Source organism: Onychomys torridus, chromosome 11 (assembly GCF_903995425.1).
Source record: "Onychomys torridus chromosome 11, mOncTor1.1, whole genome shotgun sequence".
NCBI classification, from domain to species: domain Eukaryota; kingdom Metazoa; phylum Chordata; class Mammalia; order Rodentia; family Cricetidae; genus Onychomys; species Onychomys torridus.
The window spans coordinates 15,847,360-15,875,063 of NC_050453.1; the positions used below are offsets into that span (position 1 = coordinate 15,847,360).

Genomic DNA, 27,704 nt, shown 5'->3' on the forward strand with positions numbered 1-27,704 from the left:
AAGCTACATTAGCATATCATCATAGCGATGTGGCAAAAGATGATCCTGCCTTTACCTCTCAAGTGCTGTGATTACAGTTGTGTGCCTCCACACCTGGCTGTCTATAACTCAGCTGTTGTTGAAGTTTTAAATATTTTATGCTGGTTAATGGAGACATTGTAGCTTTCTTGTTTGTTTTTTTTAACCTCTTATGATAATTCAAATGCAGATATAATATTATAAATTTACAAGAAGAAAATTAGAATTTCATTTAAGGGACTCAGAAATTAAGATAGTTATTGTTTACATTAGCTACATGTTAAAATTGATGTGATTAAATGGCTTATTAAAGTAAATCCATATCTTATGACCCATAGTTGTTAGGAGGATAAGCTGTAGCCAATATTGAGTTTATGATCTTACTTTGACTCTGGTTTTATATTTAAAGCACTTCTAAGTTCCTTGATAGTTGCCATTTCTAGCCTGTATTTTTTTTAGCCTATCATTCTTTAGAGTAATGGGACTACCAGAAAAATGTACATTGATTCTAATCTTGTATTTTAACCTTGGAAGGTGCACCGTTATTTGATGGTTCATGTCGATTCATCGATCCACAAACCATACAGTCTATCCAGCAGTGCCATTTACATCTTAGCAACCTTAATACAGTCTTAAGTTGTTTTGCAATGGAGGCCCAGGGCATCACTGAAAGAGGTATGCATTCTTACTTGGTGAGGCATTGTGTAAAGAGGAAATTAATTGTCCTAGATGGGTTTTTTTTTTTTAATTATTTGTATGGTATAGTGAATGTGCGTGCATATATGCCATATTGTGCAGATGTCACAGGACAGCTGTGGGTGGTTCTTTCTATGTGTGTTCTAGGAGATGCACTTAGGTCTCCTGGCTGTTTTGATGATCGTCTACTCATTGAGCCATTTACTACCAGTAGAATTTAAAATTTGAGGTTAGCATGTATTTTCGTATTGAAAGAAGTGACTTTTTGTTTTTGCTTTATTTTGCCATTTCAGCAAAGGAAAAAGTACCATTTCATTTAAAGGCCGATTTGAACAATCTATTTTCTGTCTATTTTAATTACATTTTGCATGAAACAGTTAATTGTAGTTTGCATAAAAATGCCTATTAGTTGGTGAGTTTTCTTAACATTGTAGAGATTTGCTTAACCTCAATTTGACTCAATGTATAATAAATATAAACTAAATTTTATATATGCACACTGTTGACTGTTTTGATTGTCATTTGTGGTTGGTAAATTGAAAGTTACACAACCAGTGTTGATTCTTTTTTATAGGACTGGTGGACTTGAGCAATAAGCATATGGTTACCCAACTTATCTGTCAATATGCACAAATGGTTCTGTGGTTTTCTCATTCCGGGCTTTTACCTGAAGGCTTAGGTAAAGTATTTAGTATATGAATATGACTGAAATGTCCTAACTCCATACTGTTGTTAATTGTTCTGCTCTGAGCCTCCCTATTATGTTTTCTGGCTGTCCTTCCTTGCTTTGTATCTTCATTGCCTCACAGAGGCACTGTGTGTGTTCATTGGGTTAGCATGTAAAATAAGAGCAATTTGAGGAAACGTGGCTTCGAAAATAATACTACCCCACAACTTAGACCCATGGGGCTATGGTTTTGACAGAGAACTGATGTTTAGTGCTTTTGTTTTGTTCTGTTTTAACAAAAGGTCTCACTGTATATCCCTGTCTGGTCGGAAACTCATATAGACTAGGCTTGTCTCAAAATCATGGAGTTTCACCTGACTCTGCCTCTGCCTCTTCACTATATGCTGGGACTAAAGGCTACGCCGACATGCCTGACTTGTTGAATGTTCTCTTAATAGAATTATGTATTTACTTTGTAAGTTTTGTTTGTTTGTTTCCTGTAACAGGTTCTTGCTATTAGCTCTGGCTGTCCTGGAACTCAAATATGTAGGCAGGCTAGCCTTGAACTCACAAGAGATCCACCTGCCTCTGCCTTCTGAGTACTGAGATTAAAGGTGTATACCCCATGCTGGCATTAATAGTTACCATTAATTATTAATACTTACCATCAATGAAATGGTTCTTAAAATCTAATAATATAAATACTGAGAATTAGCAGCTTCTTGAGAAATTCTCAATATTGGCTTGTATAGAGTTTATTTACAACAAAGGCCTGACTTGTATTTCTACAAAGTACAGCATATTGACTTGAAAGTTACTGTTTACTGCAGGTGTACTTGTTGATCTTATTCTTTTCCAATTTGTTTATATTCTAACTTGAATAAATGGTGAATATTATTTGTTTTCAAATTCTTTTTTGTGCCACAGGAGTAAAAATGACTAGGAGTACTTTCTAGGCTGTTCAATCCCACCCAGCATCCTTATTACAAACTCATGAGAGATTGTTCCTTATTTGCACATTTATTTGTTTGTTAGATTTATTTTTTGTTTTGTTTTGTTTTGTTTTGTTTTTAAATAGAATTTCTCTGTGTAGCTTTTGGAGCCTGTCCTGGAACTCACTATGTAGACCAGGCTGAACTCAAACTCACAGAGATCCTCCTGCTTCTGCTTCCCAAATGCTGGGATTAAAGTCATGTGCCACCATTGCCTAGCTTTGTTAGATGTATTTAAATAATCCCTTAATACTTTAAGAATTTCGATATGTATTCAGTGTTTTTTGGTTATATTTAACCTATTCTCTTTTTCAAACTCTTTGTAGATCTATTCTCCCCCCCACCCCGACTTTATACATACTTTTTTTTTTAAGAGTATGTTCTTGTATTGATTAAATTTTAACAAGACTGGGCTGGGCAGTGGTGGCACATGCCTTTAATCCCAGCACTCAGAAGGCGGAGGCAAGCAGATTTCTGAGTTCAAGATTAGCCTGGTCTACAGAGCAAGTTCCAGGATGGCCAGGGTTACACAGAAAACCTGCCTTGAAAAATAAATAAGTAAATAAATTTTAGCAAGACTAAAAATTGATTATTTAGTTAGAGTAAGATCCATTTGTTATAACCTAAATTTTGAGATGTTTTGGCACTATTACTAACTTTTTCCCCAACTTTAATAAAACCGCCAGATGATGCTCTGCAGCTGTCAAGGCTCCGCTACAACTACCCTATTATTCAGAACTATTACACCAGCCGTCGGCAGAAGTGTGAACGCTCGCCCAGGTACAGTGCAGCCTGACTGCAGTACTCATGCTCAGACTGTAAAATGACTATTTGAACTTCTTCATCAAGTGTTGTCATGATTGACATTACTAGTTGGGTTGTTTGCTTTAACTTAATGTCTATACCTTTTTATTGAAAATAATTTTTTTCATACTCTATATTCTGATTGTGACTCTCCCTCCCCCAACTCTTCCCAGATCTTCCCACCCACCGAAATCTATATCCTTTCTTGTTCTCTCTCATTAGAAAGCAAACCGGCATCTGAACAAACAGCAAACCTGATCAGAACAAAAAAGAAATGAACAAAAGAACAGAAAAACTTAGAGGCAAAGAAAATCCCAAACATACATTGACAAACACAGAAATCCCCTAAAAACACGTAATCAGAAACTATAATATATAAGGAAAAGACAGGACAAGAAGAAAATGCCCAAACAAAGCATTATGGGACAAAAATGACATTGAGTTTGTTTTGTGTTAGCCATCTACTGCTGGAAATATGCAAGTATTTGTGTATTACCAAAATCACAAAATTCCAGTATCAGGGCTCAGACTTATAACCCGGTTTCATGAAATGTCCCCACCCCACCTAAGTGTATTAACTCAGGGTATGGGGCCTTGTAGGTGATATGATAAGTATACATAGTGACCCTCAAAATTCCAACAAGAAAATCCTACAGCTGATAAACAGTTTCAGCAGAGTAGCAGGATACAAAATTAATACACAGAACTCAGTAGCCATCCTTTGTACAGAGGACAAACAAACTGAGAATTAAATCAGGGAAGCAGTACCTTTCACAATAGCCTCAAAATAAAATCTCTTAAGGTATTCTAATCAAGAGTGTAAGACTTGCCGGGTGGTGGTGGCGCACGCATTAATCCCAGCACTCGGGAGGCAGAGCCAGGTGGATCTCTGAGTTTGAGGCCAGCCTGGTCTACAGAGCGAGAGCTAGGACAGCCTCCAAAGCTACACAGAGAAACCCTGTCTCAAAAAACAAACAAACAAACAAAAAAGAGCGTTAGACTTGGGGGTTGGGGATTTAGCTCAGTGGTAGAGTGCTTGCCTAGCAAATGCAAGGCCCTGGGTTTGATCGTCAGCTCCACCAAAAAAAAAAAAAAGTAAGACTTTTATAGTAAACACTTCAAAGACATTGAAGAAAGAAATTAAAGATTCAGAAGCAAGAAAGGTCTCCCATGCTCATTGATTGGTAGGTTTGATATAAGACTGGCCACCGACCTAATGCCTGCAGAGTATACTATGATTTTTTTTTCTAAATAAAATGATAGTCATGTGGGATTTGTCACAGGAGCTTAAAGAATCACTCTTCACCCCCAAGAATCTTCTACACATCAAAAACCTATTGGCTATTTTAACAGTCAGTTTTCAAAACTTTGATCTCTTTTTCCTTTTCTTATTTTTGGTAGTTTTCTCTTAAAAGTAAAAGAAAAAAATGAATAGCCTAGTTAGGTGCTTTGAAGTAAAACAGTTACGATAGAAGAAACATTTAGACACTGAATCCTGTCTCTGGACAGTCTTCTTCCTCCAGTTGACCAAGTAGCATTTAGGGCATGGCTTGCAATCACTGACTCCAGATTTACTGGGTTCGATTCTCCTGGGAATGAGCTATAATTCTCAACCCCTGTGAATTTTGGAAACCAATGCTTTAGCATAACTATTCTATGATAATGGACATGAACTTGGGAAATGGATTGGGTGTATGGTTTTAATAGTCTTTATTCTCTGGAAGCAGTGACTCATGATTTTGAACTTAAAAAGTTTTATAGCCATTATTTTGTAAGTGCGTGTCCTTTGGAAGGTTTGCTTTACTTGTAAGCTGTGATATAAATACAGAAGTTAAGTATGCAGGGCACTTAGTATATGTCTGACTCTTAGGACAGTAAGTAAAAACTTCGCTTGCTGTTTGTTGGTAGGTGAGGGAATCATCAAGGGTAGTGTCTGTATCACATTGGAAGTACTCAGTAATACATTTTTGAATGAGTAAATCAAGATTCAGCTCTGCGTTGGAACAGAAATATTTTTAGTACCTGGGACAAATAATGAGTTGAGAATGGTGGAAGATAGAACAGTCTCAGCCATCTTACTGGTTAGACCCCATTCTTTCCTAGCATGTAGTCTTCGATGGCTGCCTGGGTAATGACTTGAACTTGAAGCTACTTTGGGGTTTTTCTGACCAGTGCTACTTTATTTCTACAGTCTCATGGTACTAAGGAAGTCTGCTTCTCACCTGTCGTTTGGTAATTGTATAGTTTCTGAGCATTTGATATCAATGGTTAACATTCATGCAGATAATCTGTAATGTTTCCCATATTGCAGAGGGAAGTGGAGCCGTGATTGCTTGATGATTGACGGATTAGTTTCTCAACTAGGAGATCAAGTTGAGAAGTTGTGGAAACGGGATGAAGGAGGCACAGGAAAATACCCTCCTGCTAGCATCCATGTAGGTTACAGTAATAGTTCAAGAGTCTGAATGGAGGGAGGGGGAGTTCATGACTGAATAAAGTTTCCATGCCTGACATAGGCTAGAGAAAGTGGGACACCAAGAAAAGACTGTAAATGCACTGACATTTTTATCTTTGTTTTCTAGGCACTACTCGACATATATTTGTTAGACAACATTACTGAAACAAGCAAACATGCTATTGTATCCTTTAAACTTTTAATAGCTATTTGTATATTACCAAAATTATAAAATATCTAACCCAGTCTCATGAGATGTTTTCTTTCTCCCCTACCCCCACCCCTAAGTATATATTCTTAACTCAGAATCAGTTGGTCAGGCTCAGATGGCTGATGATAAATGTAAAAGTTATAAAAGTAACTGTCTTGGGGTGGCCTTGCCTTTATCAGTCTCAAGTGTGCTCAGAAGCAGCTGATCCGGGGCGGGCAGTTGGGGTGAGGGTCTGTAGATGAGTGGTGGCGCACTCACCAGCAGGCCTGAGCCGGGAATGAGCACAGGGCTACTAATATTGCTGGGGCAGGCTGCCTGCTCAGTAGAGTCCATTTCTGTGCCGCAAGTGAGGGCACTGACAGTCCGCACAGCACCACATAAAAGCCAGGGCAGTAGTGTGTGCCTGCAGTCCCAGTGTTAGGGAAGGAGAGACATGGATTTTAGGACCTTATTGAGCTAAGTGATAAGATCCAGGTTCAGTGAGAGACTTCCTCAAAAAATTAAGAACAAGGTGTGAACACTGGTGAGTAGATACCTCCCTGTATCTGGTTTATGGCCTCCATGTGTGCCTGAGCATACTCATAAGCACATGGGTGCACACACCACACATAGACATTGTTTTAAAGTGCACTTGATACAGCCTTAGGTATTATTTGAACCTTGATGCAGTTTGTGACATTGTTTTATCCTAATGTCATTTTAGTCTGATATATTGTTTGTTCATAATTTATTAGGTACTTGATATGTTTGTTTAAACTGCCGATTTTACCAAATAAGAGTTTGGTCTATAGCTCTTTTTAAATTTACTGAACAGGTTACTTAAATTTACTGTTTGTTTTAATGAGCAAGATATATTTTTGTTCAGTCTTTTGTTGTAGCACTAAAATAAAGAAGATAAATGAGGTTGGCATGGGACTACTTTTGCCTATGTTTAATGAACTATATCATAGCTGGATATCCCTGGTAGCCTTGTAAACATGTTTAATTCTATATTTTATTCCCTATTCCAAGTATATATGTAGGATTGTTTCTTTCTGTTTCATTGTCCTTAATCCATTTTTTAAAAGACCATTTATTTGCTACTCGATATTATGTATTCCTTTCCAAACAAAATGGATACTCCCATCGAGTCTTTTCCAACTGCCTTTGCTATTTCTTGGGGCCAAGTTAAGTTAGTTCAAGGATTTTGGCTGCTAGATCATAATGACTATGAGGTAAGTGTTTCATTGGAATACAAGCTTTTGTAAGTTAGTGTACTGGAAAGACGTATAACTAGATGGATTTTGACACAAGACGGTGTTGTCTATTTCTAAAGGTAACAGCACTTTTAACTAGAGTCTCATCCAAGCAGCAGGAATACCAGCTGATAACCTCGGGTTACTTACTGTTTAGAGAAGGGATCAAGGGTGGATGGGTGGGAATGGTGCAGCACTGAGTGTTGTGTAAAGAGATGTGATTGGGTTTGGGTATGAACCAAAGAAGGCAGAGTTGTTAATGGGGCAGGAAATTGGTATAGGAAGAATTTACATACGAGGCCTCAAAGGTATGACACCTTTGTTCTTTGAACTCTACCAGATTAGCTCCTCTTAGCTTACATTAAGCTTACTTAATTTTGATTTCTGTAATTTTTTTAGTACTACTTGCCCCCCCCCTTTTTTTAAGATTTATTTATTTATGTATTATGTATACAGAAGAGGGCACCAGATCTCATTACAGATGGTTGTGAGCCACCATGTGGTTGCTGGGAATTGAACTCAGGACCTCTGGAAGAGCAGTCGGTGCTGTTATCCTCAGAGCCATCTCTCCAGCCCACTACTTGCCCTTTTTAAGAGCTAACTTCTTTGTCTAAATACAAAGGACTATATTTCTATTTAACACTTCATTTTGCAGAATGGTTTAGATCTTCTGTTTCACCCAGTTACTGCAAAACCTGTGTCGTGGCAGCATTCAAAGATAATTGAAGCCTTTATGAGTCAGGGAGAGCACAAACAGGCTCTCCGGTATCTTCAGACAATGAAGCCAACAGTGTCCAATAGCAATGATGTCATCCTTCACCTCACTGTTCTGCTTTTTAATAGGTAAGTACACAAGGAAAGAACACAAGGCATTTTCCTAAGCTGAAGTAAAATTTACTTTGTCTAGGACCTAGTACACTGTGAGAAATGAATTGTTTCAAGTATTTTATAGTTGCACATGGAAATTACCTTTGAAATACTCTAAGCAGGTGACTTTTCTATGTGTTCTATGGCTTTTTGAACCTTTGGTACTGATTTCAGATGTATGGTTGAGGCCTGGAACTTACTGCGACAAAACTCAAACAGAGTGAATATAGAAGAACTACTAAAGCACACTTACGAAGTTTGTCAGGAGATGGGCTTAATGGAGGATTTACTGAAGCTACCATTTACAGACACTGAACAGGTAATTAATCACCAATCAGTGTAGACTTAAAGAAATTTAGGGTAAATTGATAGTTTACACATCTCTTTTGTTCTTCCTAGGAATGTTTGGTGAAATTTTTACAATCCAGTAGCAGTGTTCAGAATCAGGAATTCCTTCTAGTTCACCATTTACAGCGTGCCAATTATATTTCTGCCTTGAAACTAAACCAGACTCTGAAGAATAATCTGACGGTATGATTAAAGTTTTCTCATTGTGTGAAACAAGAGTGTAGTTAGAGTTTTCCTGCCTGGCCCAGTCAGGACAAATCTCTCTTACCCGCCAGTCCCACAGTCGCTCAGACCCAACCAAGAAAGCACACAGAAACTTACATTGTTTACAAACTGTATGGCCGTGGCAGGCGTCTTGTTATCTACTTCTTCTATCTTAAATTAACCCATTTCTGTTAGTCTATACTTTGCCACATGGCTTGTGGCTTACCAGTGTCTTTACACATTGCTTCTCATGGCGGCAGCTGGCAGTCTCTCTCTCCAGCCTTCTACTTCCCAGAATTCTCTTCTCTCTTGTCCCGCCTATACTTCCTGCCTAGCCACTGGCCAATCAGAATTTTATTTACACAGAGCGATATCCACAGCACTTCCCCTTTTCTTTTTTTTTTTAAGGAAGGTTTTAACTTTTACATAGTACAATTACGTATAACAAAACAATTATCAAGCAAGAATTATAGTTACATTATTAAAGAAGATATACTATCTATCTTATATTTGTGAGTCCACGGTTTTATATCTAATTTATCTTTTATCATAACTGAGAAAATTATAACTATCTAGTCTTCAACCACATCAAAGACCTCAGAAGGATATAATATTGCCTGAGAACCGGAAGAAGGATGCAAGCATTTTTCGGGAGTCTTGTAAGAGTAGACAGAGACAGCTGGCAGCCTGGACAGTCACCTAATGTTCCTTTGTAAAGTTGGGGCATTTGTCTTCAGCCCACAGGGCTAGAGTCTCTCGATCACTTCTCTCAGTGACCTGTAGAATGTCTGGCAGTTTCCTCTGCGAAGCAGGAACCTGAAGGACCATTTTGTCAAGCCAAGTTCAGTGGTCACCTTTTTATGGGTTCTGTATGTCCAGTTGATCAAGCAGTCCAGGCAAGAACAGTTTCTTGCCCAAATGGCTATTTTTGCAAAGGTGAAGATAAGATATGAAATGTCTTCAATGCCCATTCTCCTCTCTGAAGTAAATTGGTGCTGCCAGGAGCAGACATGTCTCACTGTCCAGAAAAATCTAAATTTTAAAAATATTTTAAATGCCATATTCTGAAGGTCTTTGAAGTATTTGAAGATTACCTATCTATCTGAAATATCTCTATGTATACCTAGAAGACTTAACTAACATGGCTATGAGTATGATTATCACAGATGATTAATTATTAATTTATTTTTAATTATCTATTATAATTTTAAATGAGTTATACAAACACAATACCTTAAACAGGAGTAGAAATATACACATAGTATAACAAAATTAACTTTAAGTTTGTATCAATAAACTAAAATCTATACCAATGTAAAACATTTTAAACAAGTTGTTGCTCTTTAGAAGTAAATTCCTTAATCTACCCTTTCATCCTATTATATCTGTATCATATCCCCTTTTCTTCTTTAGAAAGAGATCTCATTTATAATCAACCCAATTTAAATAAAAATATTGGTTTCTCTCTGTCCCACACCAGAGGGCTCTTCTGATTTGGGACACGAGAATCTCTTAACCTTTTCTTTTAGCAATATGTCTAGGTTTAGAGAAGGAGTGAGCCAATTCCATCTCCAAAGCCAGCTTGATAATTTTGGGAATGTGGGCATAGTTTCTCTTACTACTTCCTGCTGGAGGGGGGCGCTGTATCTTATGGGGATACAAAGAAATTTTAGGATTATAGAGTAGTCTATTAGGGTGAACCTCTGAGCCAGTTGCCTTGAAACCATTCTGGATGTCAGATCATCTGGGCCATGGTGTCATCAGAGACCTTTCAGGTGGTCTTGGCTGATCAAACCTGATGTATCTTAATCTGGAACAAATCCACAGCCTCTGGTTTTCTGTGGAAACAAAAGCAGAGACTCCTTTCCAAAGCAACATATCCTTATATCCAAATTTCAAAGTCAAGGTACCTTTAAAATTTACATTTTTGTTTAACTCAACAGCTTTTATGATCAAATATTTTTCTGTGGTTAAAAATCCCAAAGACAACATAAACCAGATTCTCTGTGTAATATCCATCTTTGTAAGACTGAAACGCTGCTGTGGCTGCTGGCTCCGCCCACCTCAGCTTTCCAACATGGCGGTGGCACTGTTTACCGCCAGCTCTGTTTCTGGAGCCATGTGTACCATCAGCTATCAGAAGCAGTTCTATCAAAGCAGTGCATAACCCAGAAACTTTTTTTTTTTTTTTTTTAAACTACCTAAGGCTAAATCCACCACGCAGCAGAGTAAAGTGCTGCTTGTAGATTCCTCATTCCCGCCGCAGTACAGGTCAGACGCACACGCCAGGAACCCGCCACAGTAGCTCAAACTGGCAGGCTGCCGCTAACTTGAGGGAGACAACCAGGAAGCTGTTTTTAGCTCCGTTTAGAATCTTTTTTCTCAGGTTTTAGGTGGAAACTCTTGCCAATACGTTGGGCGCCATTTGTAGTTAGAGTTTTCCTGCCTGGCCCAGTCAGGACAAATCTCTCTTACCCGCCAGTCCCACAGTCGCTCAGACCCAACCAAGAAAGCACACAGAAACTTACATTGTTTACAAACTGTATGGCCGTGGCAGGCGTCTTGTTATCTACTTCTTCTATCTTAAATTAACCCATTTCTGTTAGTCTATACTTTGCCACATGGCTTGTGGCTTACCAGTGTCTTTACACATTGCTTCTCATGGCGGCAGCTGGCAGTCTCTCTCTCCAGCCTTCTACTTCCCAGAATTCTCTTCTCTCTTGTCCCGCCTATACTTCCTGCCTAGCCACTGGCCAATCAGAATTTTATTTACACAGAGCGATATCCACAGCACAAGAGAATGAGGAAAACTGAAACCTCTTTTACTTTTACAAGATCTTAGTTTAATGACCATTTGCTTTACATTGTCTTGAACTTGGATAATCCTCATTGATATGGTTAACATTGGGAACTGGGTATTACTGCTTAGAGAATTCTGTGTGTGTACTGTGTTCACTTAGAGAAAAGGGAGGGAAGAGTACTACCAGAGAGTAGGAGCTTAAATATAGACACACAGAAAAGCTGGCATCAGTTGCACTTGGCTCTTTTAAGGGAGAAACCACAGCACCCTGGAAGCTCAGTTTGTTTATTATATGCAGTTAAACAGGGAGTTGGAGCTATTGCATACAGCTGAACAAGGAGGCTAAGTTATTCTATCCACACAGATAAATGAGGAGGTACGGTTTATGGTATACAGCTGGATCAAAGACAGGTTTATTTAATCTTAGTAGAAGCAGTCTTTAGGCCGTAAATATCCAGGGGAATAAAGCTACATTTTCTGTATATGCCTTTAACATTCAATGAACATCCTCATGAACAAGAGGAAGCCTTTGCCTCTATGTGTGTGTAGTGATAGTAGTAGCATCTAACATGAAGATTAAATTTTTGTTAATTATGTGTTCAATAGAGTGATCGTGACCCACGTTTGCGGGAGAGATCAGTGGCTCGAAATTCTATATTAGACCAATATGGGAAAATTTTACCTCGAGTCCAGAGGAAATTAGCCGTTGAGCGAGCTAAGCCTTACCATTTGTCAACATCATCAGTTTTTCAAGAAGGTAAGATTTCATCACAAAATGCTTACACTCAGGCTAGAAAAGATACCGAATGATTCCCTTCCTGGAGTCACCTCCATCATTTCCTTGTGTTGTACAGTCATGTTATCTTTTTCTTTTATAAAAACCTTGTTAGAGATGCAGCTGAGTCCTGTATTTATTTTTCAGTTTCTAGACCCAAACCATTATCAGCATTTCCAAAGAAAGCCGTAACGGGAACAGTGTTAACGAGATCTACTTTCATCAGTAATGTGTTGTCAAAAATTGGAGAGGTGTGGGCAAGCCATGAACCTAGAAATGGCATCTCACTTTATAATAGGTATTGTTTTTAATTACTTTTAACTTGTACCTAACTTTATGTGTGTGGTGGGGGGATAAGGCGTGCAGCTCACATAGCCTGTGTGAAGGTCAGAAGAATATTTACAAAAGCTGATTCTTTTCTTCCACCATATTGGTCCTAGGGTTCAAACTCAGAGTGTCAGGTAAGTCTTGCTACGTGTACTCTTTCCAGAACAGCAGCAACAATATTCATCAGCAAGGCACCCTCGCTGTTAGCGAGTTTATTATAATATAAAATATGAAATTTCTTTTCGTTAGTTACTTTGTTAAAGGATTGTTTGGTTAGTGTGTGTGTGTGTGTGTGTGTGTGTGTGTGTGTGTGTGTGTGTTTGAAGATCATAGGACAACTTGTGGGAGTCAGTTCTCCACCATACGGGTTCTGGAGATTGAATTCAGACACTGGGACTGAGTTCTTCTAGCCCCATTTCATGTTTTCAAGTGACTGTTATTATTTGTAAACTGCAGAGATGTACAAAGAATGGAAGCCCTTTCTTCCATCTAATTTCATAGCATTTTGCCAGTAACCCATATGGTACATAACTTAAAATGGAATTTTTATTTCTCTGTAGTCCTAAAACAGAACAGCCATCTCTTGTAGTACATCCTTTCCCACATCCAGAACTTCCTGAGGCATTTGTTGGAACACCAATTTCAAAAACATCCCAGAGAATTTCTAGGTGAGACTTTATTGGATTATATTGAAAAAACTCTAATTGTCTTAAGTTTTAACAGGTGCTACTTTAATTTCCTAAGTAAAATATAAATACTTATAATTTGGACAAGAGTATACTCATTTTAGAAAATTGTAAATCAGCTTTTGGTATATTTAACATTCTGTTTACTTACCTCATGTGGCTTAGTGAAAATAAGCAAATCATATTGAAACCTTTAGGAAAACAATCTGTCAAACTTAGGTTTTTGTTGTTGTTGTTGTTGATCTCTAAAAGAATGGTGTTTCTGTAATTAGTTACTAAATCTTGGTTGATGTGGTGAAGATTTCTCCTGGGCTTTACTGAAGTATCTTGTGTTGCTTAGTTGCAGTAATAACTTCATCTTGCCTGAAATTTTTTTTCCCCTGAGATGGGGTTTCTCTGTTGTTTTGGTGCCTGTCCTGGATCTTGCTCTGTAGACCATGCTGGCCTCGAACTGACAGAGCATCCAGAATCGGCCTGGCTCTGCCTCCTGAGTGCTGGGATTAAAGGCATGTGCTGCCGCCGCTGCCACCACCACCACCCGGCTTACCTAAATAATTAATTACTTAAGTCTTATGTAAAAAATGAAATTGTGATTAAGTATATATTTAAAACATAATCATTACTAATCGTACGTACATTTTTGTATTCTGAGTAATAATGCTTGAGTATTTTAAATTTTTAGTTGTATTGTCAAAAATTATACTTACTAAAATTAAAATGAGATTTTTATATTAGCAATAAGTTACCTGGCATAAGTTTATATAACAAATAGTTGAAACCAAAGATGTTTGTGGAGCTTTCATAATTGAATATATTTTGAAAGTTCAAAAGGACCTACTTTTTAGACTAAATTTAGTTAGATGATTTCTATTACCACAAGATAGTTAGCTGATGTAAATGAAGTTGTAACTGATGTTCTCTGTCTTGGTCCCTTTCTTTAACTCAGCAGCATAGTATAGCAGAAGGCAATACGGCCCTAATGAAGACCAGCCAAAGGGTTTCAGGTCTCAAGCGTAATCAGAAGCTAATATTAACTCAGATGACAGAGATTCTATTAACTATAACTCTGCTTTCTCAGAAAAATTAATGCAGTCCCCAGTCAGTGAACTGGCATTTTTATTTTTGTAAGGGTTACCTTGCTGTTTTCTGTTGTTTGCCTTGTTATATATATATACTAGAAAGTCTGTTCGTAGTTGGAACACACCAAGAAAACTTGAGGAAATCCCAAGACCTACTGTGATGGTTAGCATTTCTTTTATAACATTTCTTAATTAGAAATAATTTTAAAAGTATAATTTTAGTCATCTATGTGTGTGGGGCACAGGTTTGGTTTCTGCCAATATTTCCCCACTAAGTAACAGTTTGGTGCCCCTCTAATAGTGAGAAGTTGAACCAAAAGACTGGGATTCCAAGAGAAACACATCAACCAGGATTTCTTACTTGTCAGCAGCAAAGCAGGCCACACTTTTCTGAGCATTTTCAGCTGAGGTCACCCTTGCATTTTGGAGGAAGTAAATGATATTTTTGTTTTGGGGTGTGTGTGTGTGTGTGTGTGTGTGTGTGTGTGTGTGTGTGTTTTCTAGACAGGGTTTCTCCATGTAGCTCTGGCTGTTCTAGAACTCAGTCTGTAGATTAGGCTGGCCTTTAACTCACAGAGACCCACCTGCCTCTGCTTCCTAAGCGCTGGGATTAAAAGCATGTCCTCCACTGTTTGATGATGATGCAGGTTTTATCACTAAACATTTTGACCATAAACTGAGGGTGGTGGTATATGCTTATAATCTTTGCATTTGGGAGGCAAAGGCAACAGGATCAGGAGTTGAAGGCCATTCTTGGCTACACACACACACACACACACACACACACACACACACACACACACAATTCACTAAAACATAATGGGAAGAACCACCTATACAAGTGGTTCACTAGATGTTGTGACCTTAAGATGTTTCCTGGAGGTTGAAATTCCGTGTAAAGGGAAGATGGGTTACTGAAGTTTTTTGCTTTTAAATTGTTGTCTACAATTCCTAATTCCCTTTTGCTTTTGAAAGAACTTCAGACTTGTAAAACAAATGCTCTCATTTTTATTACATTACATGTTACGGTGTTTGGTAGTGAGCACACAAACATGAGTGATTGTTTTGAAACTAATAAAGAAGTTACTAAGTTTTTCTATTTAATTACAGATTATTGGACTTGGTTGTTCATCCTATCCCCCAACCTTCTCAGTGTTTGGAGTTTATTCACCAAAGTCCAACAAGATCTCCTTTGTGTCTGCTATCCAGTTCATTGCCATTAAGTTCACAATTAAAAAGGCCACATCAAAATACCTCCAGGCCTTCAGAATTACTTTTACTTGAAACTCCTCCTGTAGTTAAGGTTAGTATTACCTGTCTGTCATCCTGGGGAATTAGCATTTTTCAAGTAGCACAGAGAAATTAAGCTGCTTACGGCATAACTATGGGTAGTCAAATGCATTACTTTTCATTTTTTTTCTTTCATGTATTTATTTATTTTTCAGGGTTTTGGTTTGTTTTGTTTTGTTTTTTGAGGCATTTTCAGGGTGGAGCCCTGGCAGTGCTAGAACTCCGATCTCTAGACCAAGCTGGCCTGGAACTCTCCCTCTGCCTCTCGAGTGCTGTGACTCACGGTGTGCCACCAACACCCTGGCTATGCTTATATTTTCAAAGTCCTATTTAGAGTATAAATATGAACATGAGTATCATAAAATGTCCTTTATAAAATGCTTTCAGGTTTTTTAGTGATATACACACACACACTTTATTGCTGATAATCGTATTTTTTTTTCCAAATACTTTGGTTTTAGGCTTATTTTTACTTGCTTTACTTTGAACTCCTGTTAAAAGGTGATCTTGAAAAGGCTGTTCTTCCACCACACTTGCTAAATTACTAAGAGGGAAACAAACCCACATTTGGGATGACTGGTAGTAATAAATGGGCAAACACATTTTTCATTTTCCAAGTATTTTTGCATATAGTATTTTTTATTAGTTAAAAAGGAAAAAGTCAGGGCCTCTAGAAAGAGTATAAAAAAAGTTCCAATTGAATCTTTTATTTTCCCACCAATCTGAAATAAAATTTTGTACTTGTTTTTTGGAGATAGAAATATATATGCCTTGAAATTACTGTCTGCCCTTGTGTGAATTACAAGCACTAATAACTAACTAATATCTTTGCTCTTCATCATAGAAAGCTAAATCTTTGGCTCTGTCGGCTACTTCTTCTGGATTTGCTGAGTTTACTCCTCCATCCATCCTCAGATCTGGTCTTCGAACAACACCTTTGGCCTCTCCCTCTCTGTCACCTGGAAGATCCCTCACTCCACCTTTCAGACTTAAAGAAACTAGGATTTCATTCATGGAAGAAGGCATGAGCACACACTGGACTGAGAGAGTAAGTTTGAGTAACAGCACAGGGTTTTGGGGGGATTTTTTTGTTTTTGTTTTTGTATGCAATCTTGTGGATAGTCTTGAAACTACAAAATAGTCCTGGAAAAAAAAAAACAAAAAACCTTGTAGAACATGGACTTAGCCAATATATATCTTCTACAAGTAAAAAAAGTGTGTGTGTTTTACTATTATGCTATTAAAAGGCTGAGGAGCTGTGTATTTGGTGACAGAAGTGACGCCTGGTTACATAGACTTCCTGATGGTTTGGTTTTCACCTAGAATCTTGTTGCTTTCCTTGCCTATTGCTTTATATATAGAAAGAGTGTCTGTGAAGTCCACTTTAGTTAATAGTAATAGAAATCTACCCACTTGATGATTTTTCATCATCTGTACATTGTATTTTGTCTTAATTGCTGATACTGATTAGAGAAATGTAAACAGCAATTCACTTTTAGTTACACAACTGAAAAAATGATTAGAAACAAATGAATTGTAATTAAGAAAATTTAAAAAAAATATGAAGTGTGGAAAGGGTGGGTGTGGTTGGGATAGATAGCTGGGGACTCTGATGCTTTAATTTTCTTTTCATAATCCCAGGCTACAGATGACCGTAATGCAAAAGCATTTGTTAGTACATCTTTCCATAAATGTGAGCTCCCAACAGAAACTGAGTGGATGAAGACTAGTGATAAAAATCCTTATTTCCCTCTGGATATCCCTATAAAGGGCCATCAGAAAGTGGTTGCAGGGTCGCTGGACACCCACTCCCGATGTCTGGAGAAACTGGATGTGAGCAAAGAAGACAGCATTGCTTCAACCAGATCAGACCAGACTTCCTTAGAATATCATGATGCACCGTCACCAGAAGACTTGGAAGATGGTGTTTTTGTGTCCCCCAAGCCAGCAAGTGCTTCCACTGAAGTAACTACTAATTTGACTCTACAAACTGACAAGGAGAATGTTAAAGATTTGTTTAATTCCGAAGGTACTCCTTCAGCTATGGAGAAACAAATGGGTAGGAACTTTAAAATACATACTCAAAATTTCATAATAAAATATTTTCTACCATAGGGAAACAAACATCCAGGCTAAACAGTTTTGTTGGGTTTTTTTTTGTTTGTTTGTTTTTTGGTTTTTTTTTCTCCTCAAAGTGTACTGCTAGGTCCTAGACAAAGTAAATTTTATTTCAGCTTAGGAAAGTGCCTTGTGTTCTTTCATAAGTAGATAAGACATTTGATGACAAGAGAACTTGTATGTGCTACCTTTTTATTTAGCCATGACAGTTGGCAAACAACAGTAGTAGTGTTTAGGGAAGGGACCTAACATGCTGTAGTCTGCCTTGAAGGTTTCTCTAAGTATGAGAAGTAATAGTGCCAACTTCATACATACATGAGTACTGTAATTTTGATTGTTCTCTGCCCTCACCTCTGACATAAGCACACAAGGGTCACAAGAGTCTTTAAAGTATGTGCTCTAGTAGAAAATCACCTTCCCCACCATCTGGGGTTGGGGATTTAGCTCAGTGGTAGAGTGCTTGCCTAGCAAGCGCAAGTCCTCAGCTCTGAAAAAAAAAATCTGGCCAGGCATGGTGGTGCACGCCTTTAATCGCAGCACTCAGGAGGCAGAGGCCGGTGGATCTCTATGAGTTTGAGGCCAGCCTGGGCTACAAAGCGAGTTCCAGGACAGCCAGAGCTGTTACACAGAGAAACCCTGACTTGAAAAAACAGAAACAAAAAAATGTCAGTGTCATAAGTAGATTGTATTTCATATTTTTAGCCTAGGCTGATTGAAGGTTTTATAACAGATGAGTGAATTTATTTATATTGTGGTGTCTTTAGCAAACATAGACATTAATTATTGTAAGACCTTTAGGTTTGGACTCATCAATAGAAAATGTGTCTAGAATTTCATGCTCTTTCTCTTTTAATGTGCTGTATTCCACTAAAATAAAATGGTCACCCTTAGATAAAGATATTCATAGCAAAATCTTCATTAATCATTCCTATAATATTAAGCAGTCTCAAATAGAAATCATTTTGAAGGGATAGCATATAACATAAACCCTAGAGTGTAATAGGTTAAGTTTGAATCTTAGCCCAGCTTCTAAACATAGTTTGTAATCTGAACTAAGCATGTAGCTTTATGCTTCTGCTTTTTTTTTTTCTCCCTCAACTATCTCTTTGGATATTGAGAATTAAGTTAATTTAGGGAGACCATGTGTTACACCAAAAATGAGAACTGGGAAGTTAAGAGGGGGCCCTTGAGCTAGGCCCAAAGAATTAGAAGGAAATGCTAACAGCCCTATGCCAAGGAATTAAAACAAATTAGAACAAAAGAAGCAGGCCCAGCAGTTTCCTTAAATGATGGTGATACATTGGTCATGACCTTGCCTGTCTGTCTTCTAGGCTCTGGAGAAGTTGCAGTGGAGGCATCTTCAGAATTGAGTTGTTTAAGCCCTGTCCAAAGAGCTGAAGCTTCTGTTGGTGTGTCCTCAGCCTCTGGAGGGTGAGTGTATGGAGACAACTGAGGGCTCAGAGGTAGTAGCTTGTTGGTTAAGAGTGTGCTGCTCTTCCAAGGACCCAACTTCAGTGCCAAGCACCTTCATCGGGTAGCACAAAACTGCCAGTAATTCCAGCTCTAGGGATCTGATGCCTCTGACCTCCTTAGACACTCTCACAAGTAAATCGGGCTGGAGAGATGGCTTATTTAAGAGCACTTGCAGTTCTTCCATAGTTCCCATGTTCTGCTTCACAGCTGTGTACAAACTCCAGTTTCTGGAGACTGAGTTCAGCTCTTCAGCATCTATATAAAATCATAGTGTATGCCTAGAGTATCAGTTCTGGACACACAAGAGGATCCTGGGTCTGGACAATGGTGGCACATGCCTTTAATCTTAGTACTTGGGAGGCAGAAGCCAGCCTGGTCTGTAGAGCAAATTCCAGGTCAGCCAAGACAGAAACCTTGCTCAGAAACCAAAAAAAAGGAGTATGCTGGGTCCTTACTGGTCCACCACACTAGCCAGTCATTGAACTCCAGGTTTAGTGAGAGACCCTGTCTCAAAACATAAAGTGGACTTGGCCAGGTAGTGGTGGCGCGCGCGTGCGCGCGCACACACACACACACACACACACACACACACACACACAAAGAGAACATAAAGGTGATTTAGACAGTTGGTCCATACCCTACCCCTTCTTCCAATCTGTGTCCTCACCTCCCACCTCCTAAGACAGTTTATTCCTATTTGAGTGTGATAGACCCAAAAATGCCAGGCATGGTGGCATACCCCTTTAATTCCAACACTTGTGAGTCAGAAGCAGGCAGATCTCTGTGAGTTCAAGGCCAGACTGGTCTATGTAGTGAATTCCAGGATAGCTAGAGCTACATAGTAAGACCTTGTGTCCAAAAAAAAAAAGACCAAAACATGCTTCTAGTGCCAGCAAAGCCAAGGTACCCCAGATGATGTATGTCAGCCTTTGCTTTCTGAAACCTGGTTTAGTTAGATATGGTGGCTCACAACTGTAATTTAGCACTTGGGAGCCTGAAGGAGGAGGAGTGTGAATTCCAGATCAGTCTGTCTCCAGTAGTGAGGAGAAAACCCAGTCTAGCAAATCAGTTCTAGTTCCTAGATTATAGTCATTTGTAAGGTTACATTAAAATATATACCAACCTACTGCTTCCGTTGTTGAAAGTCAGCTTACCTAGTCGATTAGTATGACACTGGAGCTACTCATCACCTTTGTTTTAGTTCAGCACTTGGAGTAGCTCTGTTGTAGAGGATCTAAAACATTGACAGCTTTAATTCTTTAGAAATAATAAGGTAAGTTTGATACAATGAGCCCACATAAAGCATGGTTTTATAAGACACAAGAATAATTCTTTACTTTATGAACAAACATGAGTATGAATGACATCACAAGCTATCCACATCTGCTGGAGAATATGATTTCAAGGTGTGTTACTTTGTTTATGCTCTGAAATCTTTGTTTAATGATGCAAAGATGTGTTTGATTAAACAAATTCACCTGTGGTCAGGAGGCTGCTTCAGCAACTAGCTGACAGGAAATGGTAGGGAGGAGCCAGGTGAGAAAGGGTTTATGAGGAGGGCAAGGAGAAGCAGGAGGGCTTTTTGAAGGTCGATAGCAAGGAGAGGAGGTGAGCTACTTGCTGTTCAGCCTCTCTGAAGAGCAGAATTCCACCTTAACCTTTGAATCTTGAGTTCTTTAGAGGGAAAGAGATTTAGTTAAGTTCCCTTCGTGCATAGCTTTTCGACAGTTGGAGCCAGAGGGAACAGACTTCCTTCTGGCTACAGCCCTTACGGCCTAACCGCTGCTGGTGGTGGCAGAGTTGCAGTTGCTGATTCAGACAGCTGTGGCTTAATAGGCAGCAACCATTTAAATAAAGGGCAAGTCACCTCTGTCAAACTTAGTCACGTATTTTCTGCTGAGAATAAAAATTCAAAAACTGGAATCTTCCAGGACTTCAATAAAAAGTAGAAGAGATAAAAGATTTTCTTGATCTTTTTTTAATTGCTTATTTTGTAATTTTTCATTTTAATAAAAATGTTACTTATTTTGGTAAGTTTGATGGCCAGTTTAAAAAAAAACCCAAAAAGCAAACGATCATATCATAAAAGTTAGTTTCCATGAGAATCTAGGTAAATATCAATATTTTGGCAAGATAGTTGTCAAGATAATCTCACAAGCATCTACAAATAAGTACTTCAGAAACTGCTTTCTTGGGAATATAGTGTTTGTTCTGTTTTAAAAGTCAGCATGCTTTAGTTGGGACTTGGGGAAAAGCCAGTGACAGGTGACTGTCAGGATAGTCACAATTGTTTCCATTTGTTGTCCGTTCTGAGTCATTCACCTTAATATTTCCAGTTAGCGCTAAAGAGCTGATGCTGAGCCTACCAAGTCATAGGACATCCTGTGCACCTGACAGACTTACTTGAAAAATACAGCCTCTGGTTATTTTTAAATGCCTGAAATGTAATTTATATACTGAGACACTTAGGAACCATTTTATTTGTACTTTTAAGGCCATACCGTTGTTTCAAAAAAGTAAAAAGAAAGTAGGAAAAACAAATTGCAACAGTAATTCTCTTATAAATTTTATAAAACCTAAGCCATGCTTGATAGTGGCTTCTGAGTTTTGGTTTTCATAGCAAAGTAACAAGTAGAGAGGAGAGGGTGGGACAGGTACGTGGGTCTCATACACTCAAGTGTGCATTTCTGTTTATCAAGGAAAACGCCCACCTCAGGATCCAAGGCATCAGTTTTGGATGGAATAGTATCTGTTGAAAGCCGAGCCTCCACAGTAAGAGCAGACCACGATGAATGTATGTATCATTTAGTGTTTGGAATCAAGACTTCAGTACTTAAAAGGATATTAGATTTTCCTTTTCTCGATTCTTGACCTCTGGCCAGCTTCCCTGGAGTAAAAGCATTCTAAGAATATTAGAGACACTTAAGAATAGAAATCTCAGCTGGGCATGGTGGAGCACGCCTTTAATCCCAGCACTCAGGAGGCAGAGGCAGACAGTTGTCTGTGAATTCACAGCCAGCCTGGTCTACAGAGTGAGTTCCAGGACAGCCATGGCTGTTTCACAGAGAAACCCTGTCTCAGAACAAAATACGGGGGAGAAAAAGGTGTAGGAATCTCGGTGGATTTTGTGGACAGACTTTCATGCTTTCCTTTGGAACAGGGAGGAATAGCAAAATAAATGACCAGTTCATAGCAATTTATTCAGGGAAATCAATAAATATATTATTAAATACTTCAAGATTTTAATATGGTTAGTTTTGTTTTATACAAATAAGAAGATGATATTTTTATTCTGTGCATTCCAGTCAGATCAAGGGAAAGCAGACATGGAATATCTATTCCCAGACACATTTCATATGTATTAGCATGTTTAATCTTCCTAATACTATGCTTTGATGGGGTTGCCCAGGTCTGGAGTGTACACACACACACACACACACACACACACACACCCCGCTATTACACCTTTTGACCTATCATAGTATAGGTAATATCTGGGGTAAGCTTGAGAATTTTGCCCCAAGATTAGAATATGAAATGCACTGAGAATGGTGACTCACTCCTTTAATCCTAGTACTCTATAAATTCTGAGCCATCCTGGTCTACATGGCAACTCCAATACAGCCAGGACTACTTCATATAGAGACCCTGTCTTAAAAACAAACAGCAACAACAAAAAGACTGTGAGGTGAAATGTATGTTCATTGTAAACTAATCTAGGAGAAATTCCTAACATGTAAATTTACCAACTTAAGTTGTCTTCTTCAGTTTTGTTGTGTTTTCCACACCTGTGGGAAGAGGAGACAGTATTGTAACTGCAGGTCTGATTGAGAATGCTTTGGTCTCATAACTCAGGTCTCTACTGACTGAGCTATTCTAAGTATGTTTTGTCTGATAAGTACTGTTTTCATGTGAAATGTTTACAGTCATGTTTGGTACTCAGTAAAAGCTAATTCGTGCTACCTGCTATTATAAATACCATTACATGATCAATACATTTAATTAAAAGAAAAAAAACTAGCCGGGCTGTGGTGGTGCACACCTTTAATCCCAGCACCCAGGAGGCACAGGTAGGTGGATCTCTCTGTGAGTTGGAGGCCAGCCTGGTTTACAGAGCGAGATCCAGGACAGGCCCTAAAGCTCCACAGCAAAACCCTTTCTCAAAAGACTCAAAAAAGAAAAAAAGAAAGAGAGAGAGAGAGAGAGAGAGAGAGAGAGAGAGAAAGAAAGAAAGAAAGAAAGAAAGAAAGAAAAAAGAACGAAAGAAAAACTTTTAAAGTATTTTTAAGACTTTTTCCATAGCAGTAATCCACACAGTATCCTGTCCTTTAATATTATACCCTGTCATTTAATAAGGATGTTCGGTGATACGATTAACCACTTTTTGGTAAGATCATAATATTTTTGTCAGCTATTGTTATTTCTTTAATGCGTGTCATGTTTCTCTTTTCCAATAAAGGTTGATGTACTTCATGCATTGAGAGGGGGAGGTGGGTCATGGTGCCAAACACAGGCATAAATCATTTCTCATTATATGTAACAATAATTACATTCTAGGAATACCAATGCCATTGTGTGTTAAAAGTATAGCAGTCTTTAATTAGGCTAAATATAAACACCGTTTTCCCCCTTGAGGTTATTGTGTTTTGTGTTGATCACAAATGCCAAGCCTCATAGTGACATACAAAACATACACAAAAAGAAAAATGAAAGGGATTTCCTCTTTAAGTGGACCATAAACTTAGGAAGTGTCAGAGAAGACATCTATTCCTACTTGGATGCTTCGCACCAGAAGAAAGACATCCATCCCTTATAGCTACCTCAGAGTCCAAGTTTCAGATCTCTTGTGGAAATCTGTAATGACTCAATGAGGATGGCTATTTTTCTGGAAGTCTGAGGCCTTTTACAATAATGGCAAGAATTGTATTCCAGTTCGGGAGGCCAGTGTGCTTTTCAAGTGTGAAGTTTATCTGCTGTGTTTGCCTTTGTGGGGAGTGTGTGCATACTGTTACCACTTGATGGTATATAGCCAAGAAAATGGGGGGCCACAAGTAGGTCTTCCTCCTGAAGATGTCAACAGCTCTGACAGTGTATTCAAACACTTTTACTCTCAAGTCTAGGGAATCTGTTGCTTTCTAGAGTATATGAATCAAGTTTTTGGTTTGGGAATGTAAGATGTTATTCTGGGTTTTTTTGCTTTTTTCCAGCTGTGACCAACATGGTTGAAGGTGGTGAAAGCTCTGGGCCTGTTATCTGTGAACATAGCCTTGACCAAAAACTCACCTTAAACCTAAAAGAAGATCATGAAATAGAAGCTGATATACCTGTTGGTTTACCAGAAGAAAAGCCTCAAATTTTTGTCAGTCCTCCTGATACTCAAGAAATTCATGTAAAAATATTAATTTTTTTTAATGCTTTATAAGTTTTTGTCTGGCTGGGCTTTAAAGATGATCACTTAAACTTAGAACATAAAATCTCAAGAAACAAAAGAGATTGATTTTTTTGAAATAATTATAAGCCACAATTTAGCCATTTAATTTTTTTTTTTTTTTTTTTTTTTTTTTTTTTGCTTATTTGCTTTAAATGGAGGGTTTTTAGCTATCAGTAAACATAGTGGTTACTTGACATTTAGGCTCCATAGTGATAAGTGGATATAGTGAAACAAGATCTCCCTGCATTTCTGTGGGAGAAGACACTAGAGAAAAGGTTTCTTTTAGTACTTGATAAGACTTCCTGCTTTCCAAAAATCTTATCAAATCCCTTTCATTATCAAGGGAACTTTCAGTATATGAATTTAAGATTAAAAGCCAACTCTTCTAATCATTCTAATTACTCATAGAAATCTAATTGTATGGAATTGGGGGGGTTATTTATAAATTCATCCACATTCATCTTTTTATAAGTATTCTCTCCCTGAAATAAATGACACTAAATTTCCTATCTCTTCAGTTTGAAGGCTAACAGAAATGTGGGTGTAGTCTAACGGGACTCCTCATTTCTAGGTTGTGTCCAGCTTATCAGCTCACTATGGGGAGTGGGAAATTGTCTTTGTCTAGGTGGGTGATAATGTCTTCCTTCTTGGTCAGGAGATCTCTCTGTTACTTTCTGCCTCCTCCTTTTTCTCCCCTTCCCTTACCAAAAGGTAAATGCAAGGACCATTCCTTCTTCCACCAAACCCTTGCAGGAGAGGTACTGAACTTGACAGCCTTAGGAATTTCATGGTTTGTGCAGCCCCAGCAAAGGGAAGAAGATTGAGTCTAGCCCAAGGGAGCTTATGTAGGTGACTTGTTCTTCAACCTTACGGGGTCATGCTGTTTAGAAAAGTGTGGATAGTTAGGTAATTTGGGAATTATTGTTGGGGGTTATTTCCTTTTCTCTGGTTAAGTTTTTTCTTGGATAATAGAATGTCTTTAATTTTCTTAGAATTGTTAGCATAATTTTTTCAAGATTTTATCAGTACTGCCTTTTTAGTTAAGGATATGTGGAATTTCTAGTTTAATTCCAACCATAATCTCAGTATCTTTTTTGTGTAGATATTTTGACTGAGGTTTCATTTCTTAAGTGAATATTTTATGAAGTAAACCTGTTAGCATATGCCATAAGTTTAGTTTGTATTGTAAAATGGACACACAGAGTGAGATGGTCATTAAAATCCTGTATGCTTTAGGTTAAAATGTATTTTATAGTTCATTAACTAGTTTCTTACCTTTAATTTATTTTAGCTAATTGGACACGAAAAACCTGAAGTTCAAAATTCAGAAGAGGAAGCCAAGAATCTTTCATTTAGTGAGTTGTATCCCTCAGGATCGCTTAAACTTCAATATAATTTTGATGCTATTGAGCAGCAGTTTCGTGACTTGCCTGATGACAAAGACTCTGCTGAATGTGATATCGCTGAAGTGGATGGGGAACTTTGTGTGGCCCAGAGCAACTTTACCTTGATATTGGAAGGAGAAGAAGGAGACGTTGAGGCAGGTGACTCTGCAGCAGTGAATGTGTCATCGAAAGCAACTAGCATAGCAGCCCAGGAGAAACCTGGGTCCCAGGTAGAACCTGATAATCAAGACTGCATTACAGACTTGCCATCTAATGTAACTGGTGACCAAGAATCCCACAAGGTAGAGACTTTACCGTATGTGCCTGAAGCAACTAAAGTGGCAATTGCAGAAAACTTGCTGGATGTAATTAAAGATACAAGAAGTAAAGAAGCGACTTCAGCGGCAGTGGAACAGGTGGTTCAGGAAGATGGAGCCTTACTAGGCCCAAAGGTTACACTTCCCTCCAAATTAACACGATCTACACTGAAGACTCTTCAGGAAACAAGTGCCGAGACTGGAAACACCAGCCAGAGTGATGGCATGGTTTCTACTAGAATTCGCACACGAAGGCAGCATGCCCAAAACCTGACTGTCACATCAGAACAACAGGAGTCCTTAGCAGTTGTTACTCCGAAGAGGAGAGCTAGAAAAGGAAAAGAACTTGCTGGGTCTCCAGACAGTGCCGGTTCTGCTGTAACCATAGCATCTGAGACCCTGCCAACCCCTCAGAATTCTCTCACTCCTAGGAGAGGAAGGGGGAGAAGGGAAGTTAGCCAAGGCACGCTAGCAAGCCCTGACACCGTGGAGCGGGAGCCACGGGAGCCGCCAGCCGCTAAAGAAACGCCTTCCAGAACAGCAGTCAAGCTCTCATCTGTTAGAAGAAGGACTCCAAGAAGACGGAAATCTGTCGAAAATGGACAAAGTGCCAAAAGTGTGGAAGATGTAAACTTTAATAAAGCAGCAGCAAGTCATAGTGGGACTAAAAAGATGAAGGATGCTAATTTAGAAGATTCTCAAAATGTGGCCTCTAAACAAGAGGGGGAACCCAGTGACCAGCAGCTGCCTCTGAAACGAAGAAGGGTCAGAGAGAGAGAAGTTAGTGAGTCGAGTGTGATGGAAGAGCCTAAGCTTGTTTCCTTTAGGTTACCGATTCAAACAGAATTTGATGTGCCGGCCACACCTAGGAAACGTGGTAGACCAAGGAAAGTAGTGCCGTTAGAAGACGGTGGTGCCACGGCTGTGGAGGGCCAGACAAGCCCCCAGAAGAGAGAAGTTCCAAGTGTCCGAAGATCTACACGGAACACCCCATTTAGAAATGTGAGTACTTTAGAAAAATCCATTTTAGTGCCAAATGAGGAAGTTGCTGTAGTGATGACCTCTAATAAAAAACCTACAAAGAAGTCTGCAAATGAAAGCAAAAAAGGTCCATTACCAGCAATATCAGACTTTGAGGCTGAAACAACCCACAAGGAGCCAGCTGACCATGAGGAAAGATTGTTGGCCACTGCGGCTTTGACTAAATCTTCCCGGAGCACAAGGACTAGGTCTAGAAAGATCATGTCGTTGACGGACTTTTCTGAACCCAAAGCTGAGTCTTTGTCTTCTCCTCCTTCAGTGAAGGCTCCAAAGAAAGCAAAAGGTATTTAATTTTATTTTTGATTTTTATCTTATTTAGAATGCAAGCCTAATATTTGGTTGTTTAAAAGCACTATTTGAGTTCATTATTTGATTTGAAACACTGTTTTTCTTTTTTTTAAAAAAAAAAAAAAAGTTGATTTTGAGATTCACAATTATCCTGAGATTCTGGCTGGCTTTCTATATCCCATAGTCCAGTTGACATA

At 38.6% G+C, this 27,704-nt stretch overlaps 1 protein-coding gene across 3 annotated transcripts in view; it reads left to right on the plus strand.

The window, feature by feature from the left end:
* Window positions 1–27,704, plus strand: part of Ahctf1 (AT-hook containing transcription factor 1) — a 56,860-nt gene that overhangs the window by 21,121 nt on the left and 8,035 nt on the right. The window contains exons 15-33 of one of the 3 annotated variants that reach the window (XM_036202121.1): window positions 553–693; window positions 1,289–1,393; window positions 3,060–3,153; window positions 5,489–5,612; window positions 5,760–5,816; window positions 6,911–7,057; window positions 7,734–7,921; window positions 8,120–8,264; window positions 8,345–8,476; window positions 11,904–12,054; window positions 12,220–12,370; window positions 12,960–13,067; window positions 15,275–15,467; window positions 16,299–16,502; window positions 17,096–17,513; window positions 18,904–19,003; window positions 21,745–21,839; window positions 24,253–24,434; window positions 25,768–27,502. In XM_036202121.1, the coding sequence (XP_036058014.1) occupies window positions 553–693; window positions 1,289–1,393; window positions 3,060–3,153; window positions 5,489–5,612; window positions 5,760–5,816; window positions 6,911–7,057; window positions 7,734–7,921; window positions 8,120–8,264; window positions 8,345–8,476; window positions 11,904–12,054; window positions 12,220–12,370; window positions 12,960–13,067; window positions 15,275–15,467; window positions 16,299–16,502; window positions 17,096–17,513; window positions 18,904–19,003; window positions 21,745–21,839; window positions 24,253–24,434; window positions 25,768–27,502 (4,470 nt within the window). The remainder of the gene's footprint in view (window positions 1–552; window positions 694–1,288; window positions 1,394–3,059; window positions 3,154–5,488; window positions 5,613–5,759; window positions 5,817–6,910; window positions 7,058–7,733; window positions 7,922–8,119; window positions 8,265–8,344; window positions 8,477–11,903; window positions 12,055–12,219; window positions 12,371–12,959; window positions 13,068–15,274; window positions 15,468–16,298; window positions 16,503–17,095; window positions 17,514–18,903; window positions 19,004–21,744; window positions 21,840–24,252; window positions 24,435–25,767; window positions 27,503–27,704) is intronic. The other 2 variants (XM_036202122.1, XM_036202123.1) reach the window with 2 other exon arrangements.